The sequence below is a fragment of the Bombina bombina genome, chromosome 1 (genome assembly GCF_027579735.1).
Source record: "Bombina bombina isolate aBomBom1 chromosome 1, aBomBom1.pri, whole genome shotgun sequence".
Lineage (NCBI taxonomy): Eukaryota > Metazoa > Chordata > Amphibia > Anura > Bombinatoridae > Bombina > Bombina bombina.
In genome coordinates this window covers 1,542,716,241-1,542,731,076 of record NC_069499.1, presented here as the reverse complement: position 1 = coordinate 1,542,731,076, position 14,836 = coordinate 1,542,716,241, and the positions used below count along the sequence as shown (strand labels likewise).

The window sequence follows — 14,836 nt, the reverse complement described above, 5'->3', positions numbered from 1 at the left end:
ATATACACACAGCGTGACATAGGGGGGTGTAAGTGTGCAGGATATACACAGGGTGACATAGGGGGTGTTAGTGTACAGGATATATACACAGCGTGACATAGGGGGTGTAAGTGTGCAGGATATATACACAGCGTGACATAGGGGGTGTAAGTGTGCAGGATATACACACAGCGTGACATAGGGGGTGTAAGTGTGCAGGATATACACACAGCATGACATAGGGGGTGTAAGTGTGCAGGATATACACACAGCGTGACATAGGGGGTGTAAGTGTGCAGGATATATACACAGCGTGACATAGGGGGTGTAAGTGTGCAGGATATATAAATAGTGTGACATAGCGAGTGTAAGTGTGCAGGATATATACACAGCGTGACATAGGGGGTGTAAGTGTGCAGGATATATAAATAGTGTGACATAGCGAGTGTAAGTGTGCAGGATATACACACAGCGTGACATAGGGGGGTGTAAGTGTGCAGGATATACACACAGCGTGACATAGGGGGTGTAAGTGTGCAGGATATACACACAGCGTGACATAGGGGGTGTAAGTGTGCAGGATATACACACAGCATGACATAGGGGGTGTAAGTGTGCAGGATATACACAGGGTGACATAGGGGGTGTAAGTGTGCAGGATATACACAGGGTGACATAGGGGGTGTAAGTGTGCAGGATATACACAGGGTGACATAGGGGGTGTAAGTGTGCAGGATATGCACACAGCGTGACATAGGGGGTGTAAGTGTGCAGGATATGCACACAGCGTGACATAGGGGGTGTAAGTGTGCAGGATATACACAGGGTGACATAGGGGGTGTAAGTGTGCAGGATATGCACACAGCGTGACATAGGGGGTGTAAGTGTGCAGGATATGCACACAGCGTGACATAGGGGGTGTAAGTGTGCAGGATATACACACAGCGTGACATAGCGAGTGTGAGTGTGCAGGATATATACACAGCGTGACATAGGGGGTGTAAGTGTGCAGGATATACACACAGCGTGACATAGGGGGTGTAAGTGTGCAGGATATATACACAGGATATATACAGCGTAACATAGGGGGTGTAAGTGTGCAGGATATATACACAGTGTGACATAGGGGGTGTAAGCGTGCAGGATATATACACAGCGTGACATAGGGGGTGTAAGTGTGCAGGATATATACACAGGGTGACATAGGTAGTGTGAATGTGCAGGATATACACACAGCGTGACATAGGGGGTGTAAGTGTCCTGGATATATATATATACACACAGGGTGACATAGCGAGTGTAAGTGTGCAGGATATATACACAGCGTGACATAGGGGGTGTAAGGGTGCAGGATATACACACAGCGTGACATAGGAGGTGTAAGTGTGCAGGATATAGACGCAGGGGGATATAGCGAGTGTAAGTGTGCAGGATATACACAGGGTGACATAGGGGGTGTAAGTGTGCAGGATATAAACAGCGTGACATAGGGGGTGTAAGTGTGCAGGAAATATACACAGCGTGACATAGGTAGTGTAAGTGTGCAGGATATATACACAGCGTGACATAGGTAGTGTAAGTGTGCAGGATATATAAATAGTGTGACATAGCGAGTGTAAGTGTGCAGGATATACACAGGGTGACATAGGGGGTGTAAGTGTGCAGGATATACACAGGGTGACATAGGGGGTGTAAGTGTGCAGGATATACACAGGGTGACATAGGGGGTGTAAGTGTGCAGGATATACACACAGTGTGACATAGGGGGTGTAAGTGTGCAGGATATACACACAGTGTGATGGGGTGTAATTGTGCAGGATATACTCACAGCTTGACATAGGGGGTGTAAGTGTGCAGGATATATACACAGCGTGACATAGGGGGTGTAAGTGTGCAGGATATACACACAGCGTGACATAGGGGGTGTAAGTGTGTAGGATATACACACAGCATGACATAGGGGGTGTAAGTGTGCAGGATATACCCAGGGTGACATAGGGGGTGTAAGTGTGCAGGATATACACAGGGTGACATAGGGGGTGTAAGTGTGCAGGATATACACAGGGTGACATAGGGGGTGTAAGTGTGCAGGATATACACACAGCGTGACATAGGGGGTGTAAGTGTGTAGGATATACACACAGCATGACATAGGGGGTGTAAGTGTGCAGGATATACCCAGGGTGACATAGGGGGTGTAAGTGTGCAGGATATACACAGGGTGACATAGGGGGTGTAAGTGTGCAGGATATACACAGGGTGACATAGGGGTGTAAGTGTGCAGGATATACACAGGGTGACATAGGGGGTGTAAGTGTGAAGGATATGCACACAGCGTGACATAGGGGGTGTAAGTGTGCAGGATATACACACAGCGTGACATAGCGAGTGTGAGTGTGCAGGATATACACACAGCATGACATAGGGGGTGTAAGTGTGCAGGATATATACACAGGATATATACGCAGCGTAACATAGGGGGTGTAAGTGTGCAGGATATATACACATTGTGACATAGGGGGTGTAAGCGTGCAGGATATATACACAGCATGACATAGGGGGTGTAAGTGTGCAGGATATATACACAGCGTGACATAGGGGGTGTAAGTGTGCAGGATATATACACAGGGTGACATAGGTAGTGTGAATGTGCAGGATATACACACAGCGTGACATAGGGGGTGTAAGTGTCTTGGATATATATATATATATACACACAGGGTGACATAGCGAGTGTAAGTGTGCAGGATATATGCACAGCATGACATAGGGGGTGTAAGGGTGCAGGATATACACACAGCGTGGCATAGGAGGTGTAAGTGTGCAGGATATAGACGCAGGGGGACATAGCGAGTGTAAGTGTTTAGGATATACACAGGGTGACATAGGGGGTGTAAGTGTGCAGGATATAAACAGTGTGACATAGGGGGTGTAAGTGTGCAGGAAATATACACAGCGTGACATAGGTAGTGTAAGTGTGCAGGATATATACACAGCGTGACATAGGTAGTGTAAGTGTGCAGGATATACACAGGGTGACATAGGGGGTGTAAGTGTGCAGGATATACACACAGTGTGACATAGGGGGTTTAAGTGTGCAGGATATACACACAGTGTGACATAGCGAGTGTGAGTGTGCAATATATACTCACAGCATGACATAGGGGGTGTAAGTATGCAGGATATATACACAGCGTGATATAGGGGGTGTAAGTGTGCAGGATATATAAATAGTGTAACATAGCAAGTGTAAGTGTGCAGGATATACACAGGGTGACATGGGGGGTGTAAGTGTGCAGGATATACACACAGCGTGACGGGGTGTAATTGTGCAGGATATACGCACAGCTTGACATAGGGGGTGTAAGTGTGCAGGATATATACACAGCGTGACATAGGGAGTGTAAGTGTGCAGGATATACACACAGCGTGACGGGGTGTAATTGTGCAGGATATACACACAGCATGACATAGGAGGTGTAAGTGTGCAGGATATACACACAGCATGACATAGGGGGTGTAAGTGTGCAGGATATACACACAGCGTGACACAGGGGGTGTAAGTGTGCAGGATATACACACAGCGTGACACAGGGGGTGTAAGTGTGCAGGATATACACACAGCGTGACACAGGGGGTGTAAGTGTGCAGGATATACACACAGCGTGACATAGGGGGTGTGAGTGTGCAGGATATATACACAGCGTGACATAGGGAGTGTAAGTGTGCAGGATATATACACAGCATGTCATAGGGGGTGTAAGTGTGCAGGATATATACACAGCGTGACAGGGTGTAAGTGTGCAGGATATATACACAGGGTGACATAGCGAGTTTAAGTGTGCAGGATATACACAGGGTGACATAGGGGGTGTTGGTGTGCAGGATATAAACAGCGTGACATAGGGGGTGTAAGTGTGCAGGATATATAAATAGTGTGACATAGCGAGTGTAAGTGTGCAGGATATACACAGGGTGATATAGGGGGTGTAAGTGTGCAGGATATACACACAGCGTGACATAGGGGGTGTAAGTGTGCAGGATATACACACAACGTGACATAGGGGTTTTAAGTGTGCAGGATATACACACAGCGTGACATAGCGAGTGTGAGTGTGCAGGATGTACACACAGCGTGACATAGGGGGTGTAAGTGTGCAGGATATACACATAGCATGACATAGGGGGTGTAAGTGTGCAGGATATACACTCAGCGTGACATAGGGGGTGTAAGTGTGCAAGATATATACACAGCGTGACATAGGGGGTGTAAGTGTGCAGGATATATACACAGCGTGACATAGGGGGGTGTAAGTGTGCAGGATATAAACAGCGTAACATAGGGGGTGTAAGTGTGCAGGATATATACACAGCGTGACATAGGGGGGTGTAAGTGTGCAGGATATAAACAGCGTAACATAGGGGGTGTAAGTGTGCAGGATATATACACAGCGTGACATAGGGGGTGTAAGTGTGCAGGATATAAACAGCGTAACATAGGGGGTGTAAGTGTGCAGGATATATACACAGCGTGACATAGGGGGTGTAAGTGTGCAGGATATATACACAGCGTGACATAGGTAGTGTGAGTGGGCAGGATATATACACAGCGTGACATAGGGGGTGTAAGTGTGCAGGATATATACACAGCGTGATATAGGGGGTGTAAGTGTGCAGGATATATACACAATGTGACATAGGGGGTGTGAGCGTGCAGGATATATAAACTGGGTGACATAGGGAGTGTGAATATACAGGATATATTCACAGGGTGATATAGGGGAACGTTGGCATGCAGGATCTTTACAAAGGGTGACATAAGTGTGAGCGTGTAGGATATATACACAGGGTGACATAGGGAGTGTGAGCGTGCAGGATATATGCACAGGGTGATATAGGGAGTGTGAGCGTGCAGGATATATGCACAGGGTGATATAGGGAGTGTGAGCGTGCAGGATATATACACAGGGTGACATAGGTAGTGTGAGTGTGCAGGATATATACACAGGGTGACATAGGGAGTGTAAGCCTGCAGGATATATACACAGGGTGACAAAGGTAGTGTGAGTGTGCAGGATATATACACAGGGTGACATAGGGAGTGTAAGCGTGTGGGATATATACACATGGTGACATAGAGAGTGTGAGTGTGCAGGATATATACACAGGGTGACATAGGGAGTGTGAGCATGCAGGATATATAAACTGGGTGACATAGGGAGTGTGAGTGTGCAGGATATATAAACTGGGTGACATAGGGGATGTAAGTGTTCTGGATAAATACACAGGGTGACATAGGGAGTGTGAGTGTGCAGGATATATACACAGGGTGACATAGGGAGTGTGAGTGTGCAGGATATATAAACTGGGTGACATAGGGGATGTAAGTGTTCTGGATAAATACACAGGGTGACATAGGGAGTGTGAGTGTGCAGGATATATACACAGGGTGACATAGGGAGTGTGAGTGTGCAGGATATATGCACAGGGTGATATAGGGAGTGTGAGCATGCAGGATATATACACAGGGTGACATAGGGGATGTAAGTGTTCTGGATATATACACAGGGTGCAGGATCTTTACAAAGGGTGACATAACGAGTGTGAGCGTGCAGGATATATACACAGGGTGACATAGGGAATGTGAGCATGCAGGATATATACACAGGGTGACATGGGGGGTGACATAGGGGATGTGAGTGTGCAAGATATATAAACAGTGTCACAGGGAGTGTGTGTGTGCAGGATATATGCACAGGGTGACATAGGGAGTGTAAGCGTGCAGGGTATATACACAGGGTGACATAGAGAGTGTGAGTGTGCAGGATATATGCACAGGGTGACATAGGGGAGCGTTAGAGTGCAGGATATATACAACGGGTGACATAGGGATTATGTTAAGTGTACAGCGTTGAGAAACATATTAATGTGCAGAGCATGCACGGGGTGAACAAGCAGTAAGTATGGGTGTACAGTACTTACCTTTTTGCAGTAAAGTGAGTTTACAGGAGACGTACACATTTTCATGTGTAAACACCTCTAGAAGTGATGCAGAGTGTTATGTTTGTGATTGGTGGAGTGTCACACAGGTTTTGTAGTATAGGAACAGGGTATTTATAAATGGGGTTGTGATTTAACTGTCTTACATTTATATTCATAGGGAGAAACTTAGACCTAATCCTTAGTGAGCTGGAGATGCTTTGTGCTCGGACTGCAGCAGGTGCTGTAATAAAACGGTGTTTTTCCACAAGTGTAGTGGTGACTCGACCTGAAGACCACAAGGGCACGGAGGAGGCAGCCATTTATGTACATGTGAGTCCTGGGCTGCTTGGTACCTGAAGTATACATGAGGTTTGGGATGATGCAGAATGTACCTTATATCCTAGGACAGCACATAAAGGCATATACCACTAGTGATTGCGAGGGGCTTAAATTGCTGCTTCCTATACCCTCTCCAGAACTGAGCCAACAGATTAAAATCACCTTATGCAATGATAAATACGAGGAACAATTGCACCCATATTTTGTGCACTTGGAAAGACAGATTCACTCCACTGAACCTTGTCCGTTTGGATAATAATAAATGTGCCCCAAAGTCTTTCGGCTAGATTACAAGTTTTGCGTTATGAGCGGCTCGGTACTAACTTGCAAGTTATTTCCACCGCTCACCTCCCTATAGCGCCACTATTACAGGTTTTCATAAACCCGGCGTTAGCAGGCAATATGTGAGCGTTGAGCAAAATTGAGCTCCATACCGCACACAAATACCAGCGCTGGTTTTACGTGCTCATGCACGATTTCCCCATAGACATCAATGGGGAGAGCCGGCTAAAAAAAAGCCTAACACCTGCAATAAAGGAGCGTAAAGCTCCGTAACGCAGCCCCATTGATTCCTATGGGGAAAGAAAATTTATGTTTACACCTAACACCCTAACATAAACCCTAAGTCTAAACACCCCTAATCTGCTGCCCCCGACATCGCCAACACCTACATTACACTTATTAACCCTTAATCTGCCGCCCCCAATGTCGCTGTCACCCACCTACACTTATTAACCCCTAAACTGCTGCCCCCAATGTCGTCGACCCCTACATAAATTTAATAACCCCTAATCTGCCGCCCCCGACACCACCGCAACTTACTTTATACTTTTTTAACCCCTAATCTGCCGCCCCTAACATTGCCACCACCTACATTATACTTATTAACCCCTAATCTGCCGCCCCCAACGTCACCGTCACTATACTAAAGTTATAAACCCCTAAACCTAACCCTAAGTCTAACCCTAATACCCACTAACTTTAATGTAATTAAAATAAATCTAAATAAAAATTACTTTTATTACCTAAATAATTTAAAACTAAATACTTACCTATAAAATAAACCCTAAGCTAGCTACAATATAACTAATAGTTACATTGTATCTATCTTAGGTTTTATTTCACAGGCAAGTTTTTTTTTTTTTTTAAACTAGGTAGAATAGTTATTAAATAGTTATTAACTATTTACTAACTACCTATTTAAAATAAATACAAATTTACCTGTAAAATAAAACCTAACCTGAGTTACACTAACACCTAACCTTACACTACAATTAAATAAATTACATTAAATACAATTAACTAAATTACAAAAACACCCCACTAAATTACACAAAATAAAAAAGAAATTATCAAATATTTAAACTAATTACATCTAATCTAATAGCCCTATTAAAATAAAAAAGCCCCCCCAAAATAAAAAAAAAAAACCCCTAGCCTAAACTAAACTGCCAATGGCCCTTAAAAGGGCCTTTTGCGGGGGAATTGCCCCAAAGAAATCAGCTGTTTTACCTGTAAAAAAATACAAACAACCCCCCAACAGTAAAACCCACCACCCACACAACCAAACCCCCCAAATAAAATCCTATCTAAAAAACCTAAGCTCCCCATTGTCCTGAAAAGGGCATTTGAATGGGCATTGCCCTTAAAAGAGCGTTTAGCTCTTTTTCTGCCCAAACCCTAAGCTAAAAATAAAACCCACCCAATAAACCCTTAAAAAAAAACACTAACCCCCTAAGATCAACTTACAGTTTTTGAAGACCCGACATCCATCCTCATCAAAGCTGGCAGAAGTCCTCATCGAAGCCGGCTGAAGTCTTTATCTATACGGCGCGGAGCGGCTCCATCTTGAAGACATCCGGCGCGCAGCATCCTCTTCAATCGATGGCTCTTCCAGAATGAAGGTTCCTTTAAGGGACGTCATCCAAGATGGCGTCCCTTGAATTCCGATTGGCTGATAGAATTCTATCAGCCAATCGGAATTCAAGGGACGCCATCTTGGATGACGTCCCTTAAAGGAACCTTCATTCTGGAAGAGACGTTGATTGAAGTGGATGCTCTGCGCCGGATGTCTTGAAGATGGAGCCGCTCCGCGCCGGATGGGTGAAGATAGAAGATGCTGTCTGGATGAAGACTTCAGCCCGCTTAGATGAAGACTTCCGCCGGCTTCGATGAGGACTTCTGCCGCTTCGTTGAGGATGGATGTTGGGTCTTCAAAAACTGTAAGTGGATCTTCGGGGGTTAGTGTTAGGTTATTTTAAGGGTTTATTGGGTGGGTTTTATTTTTAGCTTAGGGTTTGGGCGGAAAAAGAGATAAATGCCCTTTTAAGGGCAATGCCCATCCAAATGCCCTATTTTAGATAGGATTTTATTTGGGGGGTTTGGTTGTGTGGTTGGTGGGTTTTACTGTTGGATGGTTGTTTGTATTATTTTTTTACAGGTAAAAGAGCTGATTTCTTTGAGGCAATGCCCCGCAAAAGGCCCTTTTAAGGGCCATTGGTAGTTTATTGTAGGCTAGGGTTTTTTTTTATTTTGGGTGGGGGGGGGGTGCTTTTTTATTTTGATAGGGCTATTAGGTGTAATTGGTTTAAATATTTGATCATTTCTTTTTTTATTTTGTGTAATTTAGTGTTTATTTTTTTTTTGTAATTTAGTTAATTGTATTTAATTAATGTAATTTATTTATTTGTAGTATAAGGTTAGGTGTTAGTGTAACTCAGGTTAGGTTTTATTTTACATGTACATTTGTATTTATTTTAGCTAGGTAGCTAGTAAATAGTTAATAACTATTTACTAACTAGTCTACCTAGTTAAAACAAATGCAAACTTACCTGTGAAATAAAAATGAAACCTAAGCTAGCTACATTGTAACTATTAGTTATATTGTAGCAATCTTGGGGTTTATTTTATAGGTAAGTATTTAGTTTTAAATAGGAATTATTTAGTTAATGATAGTAATTTGTATTTACATTTATTTTAATTATATTAAAGTTAGGGGTGTTAGGGTTACACTTAGGGTTAGGTTTAGGGGTTAATAACTTTAGTATAGTGGCGGCGATGTTAGGGACAGCAGATTAGGGGTTAATAACAGTAATGTAGGTTGCAGTGATGTTAGGGACAGCAGATTAGGGGTTAATAATATTTAACTAGTGTTTACAATGCAGGAGTGTGGCGGTTTAGGGGTTAATATGTTTATTATAATGGCGGCGATGTCCGGAGCAGCAGATTAGGGGTTAATCATTTTATTTTAGTGTTTGCGATGTGGGAGGGCCTCGGTTTAGGGGTTAATAGGTAGTTTATGGGTGTTAGTGTACTTTTTAGCACTTTAGTAACAAAAGCCCATAACTACTGACTTTCAGTTTATGGTATGGATCTTGACGGTATGGGCTGTACCGCTCACTTTTTGGCCTCCCATGCAAACTCGTAATACCAGCGCAAAGGAAGTCCCATTTAAATAGGACTTTTGGAAAGCTGCGGTAGTTACGTTGTGTTTCGGCCAAAAAAGTGTGCGGTGCAGCTAAACCTGCAAGACTATTAATAGCAGCGGTAGTGAAAAAGAGCCATAATGCTGATTTTTCACTCATACCGCAATACTCGTAATCTAGCCGATTGTTATTCCAGAGCTATTACAAGACTGTATATGAGTCTTCATCTGTATATGAGTCTTTACCTGATACAGAGGATGTGTAAGGCTTACACTGGTACATAGTGTGTATGTGAGTTTTAGATGCGCTCAGTGTATTTTTATAGTGTGCTGGGACACAGAAAGTATTTAAATTGTGTTGGTACTCAGTTATGCACTATATGTAAACTCCGGTTAATCATCTGAGGTGTGTATTTGTAACATTGGAACCATCATAAAACAGTACTGAGTATAACCACATCACTTTCATTTTCCTTTTTAGTGGCCATATTGTGAAAAACGCTGCAGTTATTGCAATTTCAACAAATATATTTCCCGCTCAGACAACGAGGGTGCTCTCCGCTCCTGTTTGGTGAAGGAGGCTGGGACTCTGCTGCAGCTCAGCCAGGTGCGCAGGTGAGAACACCGTAAATTACAGGGAAGAGACCCCAAAAACTGCATAGTTATCCATTCACCCTTTTCTTAAAGGGACATGCAACCCAATTTCTTTCTTTCATGATTCTGATAGAGCTTGCAATTTTAAACAACTCAGGAGCGTGCACATGTCTGGGGCAATATATGGCATATAATGTTATCCATTTGCAAGTGAAATGGCAGAACTATTTCTTGCCAACTATTATTCCAGACACCTTCCAAGGTATCTCTTTAACAAAGAATACCTTGGGAATTAAGCAAGTCTTCACAAGGTTGTCACACACTGTTGCTGGTATGTTGGCCCATTCCTGCATGCAGATCTCCTCTAGAGCAGTGATGTTTTGGGGCTGTCGCTGTGCAACACGGACTTTCAACTCCCTCCAAAGGTTTTCTATGGGGTTGAGATCTGGAGACTGGCTAGGCCAACCCAAGGACCTTGAAATGCTTCTTACGAAGCCACTCCTTCGTTGCCCGGGCGGTGTGTTTGGGATAATTGTCATGCTGAAAGACCCAGCCACGTTTCATCTTCAGTGCCCTTACTGATGGAAGGAGGTTTGCACTAAAAATCTCACGATACATGGCCCCATTCATTCTTTCATATACACGGATCAGTCGTCCTGTTCCCTTTGCAGAGAAACAGCCCCAAAGCATGATGTTGCCACCCCCATGCTTCACAGTAGGTATGGTGTTCTTTGGTTGCAACTCAGCATTCTCTCTCCTCCAAACACGACGAGTTGTGTTTCTACTAAACAGTTCTACTTTGGTTTCATCTGACCACATGACATTCTCCCAATCTGCTTCTGGATCATCCAAATGCTCTCTAGCATACTTCAGACGGGCCCGGAAATGTACTGGCTTAAGCAGGGGGACACGTCTGGCACTGCAGGATCTGAGTCCCTAGCGGCGTAGTGTGTTACTGATGGTAGCCTTTGTTACGTTGGTCCCAGCTCTCTGCAGGTCATTCACTAGGTCCCCCTGTGTGGTTTTGGGATGTTTTCTCACCGTTCTTGTGATAATTTTGACCCTATGGGGTGAGATCTTGCGTGGAGCCCCAGATCGAGAGAGATTATCAGTGGTCTTGCATGTCTTCCATTTTCTAATTATTGCTCCCACAGTTGATTTCTTCACACCAAGTTGCTTGCCTATTGCAGATTCAGTCTTCCCAGCCTGGTGCAGGTCTACAATTTTGTTTCTGGTGTCCTTCGACAGCTCTTTGGTCTTCACCATAGTGGAGTTTGGAGTGTGACTGTTTGAGGTTGTGGACAGGTGTCTTTTATACTGATAACAAGCTCAAACAGGTGTCATTAATACAAGTAATGAGTGGAGGACAGAGGAGCCTCTTAAAGAAGAAGATACAGGTCTGTGAGAGCCAGAAATCTTGCTTGTTTGTAGTTGACCAAATACTTATTTTCCACCATAATATGCAAATAAATTCTTTCCAAATCAGACAATGTGATTGTCTTGATTTGTTTCCACATTTTGTCTCTCATAGTTGAGGTATACCTATGATGAAAATTACAGGCCTCTCTCATCTTCTTAAGTGGGAGAACTTGCACAATTGGTGGCTGACTAAATACTTTTTTGCCTCACTGTATGTCCAAGCACATGGATGGATGATAGACTTCTGGCCAGTGACAGTAATTAAGCATATTTACAGGAACTCTCACCAGAAAAAACAGCCAGTCTTCTAAATTATTTAAAGGGACATTATACACTAGATTTTCTTTGCATAACTGTTTTGTAGATGATCCATTTATATTGCCCATACAGGTTTGTTTGTTTTTAAATATATAATTTTGCTTATTTTTAAATAACATTGCTCTGATCTTCAGACTCCTAACCAAGCCCCAAAGTTTTAGGAGAATATCAACATATACCTACTCCAGCTTGCTTCTGTTTGTGTAAAGGGTCTTTTCATATGCAAAGGAAGTGGGATGGGGTTTGTCTGCTATTTCCCACTTGCAGTGGGTGTTCCAGTAACCTTTTCAACAGAGCTAAACTGGTAACTTCTAAGTAAGTTTTTAAACAGTTTTATACTGGATGTTTCAGTATCTGTGCATATTATTCTTTATAGTAGTGTCTATTACATATTAGTTATATGAAAATTGGTGTATGCTGTCCCTTTAAGCATCTATTTTTCAGTGAATGGGCTTAGACTCATAATCATATATTGAAAGTGAGTTTTTTTCATAAAGGTGGTGATAGTTCAGTAGCCAGTCCTGGGTATTCCACTCCTGGCCACTAGGAGGAGGCAAAGATTCCTAAAATTTCAAGAACCCTTAAAAACCCTCCCACATCACTGGTAAATCAGTTTATCTTTGCAGCCGCAAGGGGAAAGTAAAGAATGTAGGTGCTCCAGATGTTCTTCTGTTAGAGGGGTCCTCAGACCAATTTGAGGCCCATTATCCCTCAGCTACTGTTTGGACAGAGGGAAGTTTATGAAGTATTGGGTAGTAGCACATTTACACCCCATGAGAGTTAGTCACAGGCCTGCCACAGGTGTCACAGGGGACCGGTTCCTAGCCTTCTTCTGTTGGATGATCTTTATACTTCACATACACAGATCCTTTGCTGTCACACGTACAGCACTCGATTGGCTATCTACTGGAAGCAGTTTTTTTTGCAGATGGTAAGACCAGTAGTGTTGGTGCTTATTAGGTAAGTATGTAGTTAACATTTATGTGGGCACTCACTTAGCCTATAGACTATTAGTAGAAACAGTTAGTGCTGTACATCATAGCCAGGGGACTATTGTCAAAGTCATTATTTATTATATTATTAGTCCTAAAGCCCGTTTACACACAGGCCATTTTTTGCAGTACAGCGGTCCCACCGCTTGCTCTCTCCCCCTCTCTTTTGTGCTCTCTCCCCCTCTCTTTTGCGCTCTCTCCCCCTCTCTTTTGCGCTCTCTCCCCCTCTCTTTTGCGCTCTCTCCCCCTCTCTTTTGTGCTCTCTCCCCCTCTCTTTTGTGCTCTCTCCCCCTCTCTTTTGTGCTCTCTCCCCCTCTCTTTTGTGCTCTCTCCCCCTCTCTTTTGTGCTCTCTCCTCCTCTCTTTTGTGCTCTCTCCCCCTCTCTTTTGCGCTCTCTCCCCCTCTCTTTTGTGCTCTCTCCCCCTTTCTTTTGCGCTCTCTCCCCCTCTCTTTTGTGCTCTCTCCCCCTCTCTTTTGCGCTCTCTCCCCCTCTCTTTTGCGCTCTCTCCCCCTCTCTTTTGCTCTCTCTCCCCCTCTCTTTTGCTCTCTCTCCCCCTCTCTCTTGCTCTCACTCGCTCCACCTCTCTTTTGCTCTCTCTCTCTCTCCCCCCTCTCTTTTGCTCGCTCTCTTCCCCTCTTTTGCGCGCTCTCTCCCCCTCTCTTTTGCTCTCACTCGCTCCACCTCTCTTTTGCTTTCTCTCTCCCCCCTCTCTTTTGCGCTCTCTCCCCCTCTCTTCTGCTCTCACTTGCTCCACCTCTCTTTTGCTCTCTCTCTCCCCTCTCTTTTGCTCGCTCTCTCCCTCCTCTCTTTTGCTCTGTCTCTCTCCCCTCTCTTTTGCTCTCTCTCTCCCCTCTCTTTTGCTCGCTCTCTCCCTCCTCTCTTTTGCTCTGTCTCTCTCCCCTCTCTTTTGCTCTCTCTCTCCATCACTTTCTTTTGCTCTCTCTCTCCCCCTCTCTATTGCTCTCTTTCCCCCTCTCTATTGCTCTCTTTCCCCCTCTCTATTGCTCTCTCTCCCCCTCTCTATTGCTCTCTCTCCCCCTCTCTTTTTTTCTCTCTCCCCCTCTCTATTGCTCTCCCCCCCTCTCTTTTTCGCTCTCTTCTTCGCTCTCTTCCCTCTATTTTGCTCTTTCCAGATACATGAGGTCTTCCAGAGATAGATCTGATGGCTTCTTAGTCAAACAACAAGCTCCCTAGATATTTTGAGAGGTGGAGTTTGTGGTCGCTATTGTAGCCTCCTGGTTATTCTGTTACCAAGAGTGATAGCCAGGATCAAGGAAGTGCTACCAGTAATTCTGAGTGCTCCATCTTCTCCTCGCAGGACTTGGTTTGCGGATCTGGTGCAGATGTCTAGTTGTCCTTTGTGGCCTTTTACTCTGCACCCGTGACCTTATGTCTCAAGGGCTGTTTTTTTCATCAGGTTCTAAAATCTCTCAACTTGATGGTTTGGACATTGAATGCTTAGTTTTAGACAGAGAAGTTTTTTCTGATTTGGTTATTGAGTCCTTGATCCAGACTCATAAACCTGTGACAAGGACGGTTTTTCATAGAGTTTGGAAGACCTTTATTTTTTGGTGTTTGAAGCTTGGTTTTAGCTGCCACTTCAGTTTCTTCAGAATGGTTTAGATAAAGAATTATCCGCCAGTTTTTTAAAGGACAAGATTTTGGCTTTTTCACTTTTGTTTCTCTACTAGTTTGCTAAGCTTCTTGGCGTTCTCATTTTTGTTCCAGCTTTAGTCAGCATCCAGCCAGTGGTAAAACCCATCTCTCCTATTTCAGACCTCAATTTGG

The 14,836-nt window shown here is 44.0% G+C and overlaps 1 protein-coding gene across 2 annotated transcripts in view; it reads left to right on the top strand.

Moving 5' to 3' along the window:
* RSAD1 (radical S-adenosyl methionine domain containing 1) overlaps positions 1 to 14,836 on the top strand; it is a 67,670-nt gene that overhangs the window by 16,513 nt on the left and 36,321 nt on the right. For both annotated transcript variants that reach the window (XM_053708819.1, XM_053708809.1), the window contains exons 2-3: positions 6,140 to 6,291; positions 10,206 to 10,339. In XM_053708819.1, the coding sequence (XP_053564794.1) occupies positions 6,175 to 6,291; positions 10,206 to 10,339 (251 nt within the window). In that variant the 5' untranslated portion in view covers positions 6,140 to 6,174. The remainder of the gene's footprint in view (positions 1 to 6,139; positions 6,292 to 10,205; positions 10,340 to 14,836) is intronic.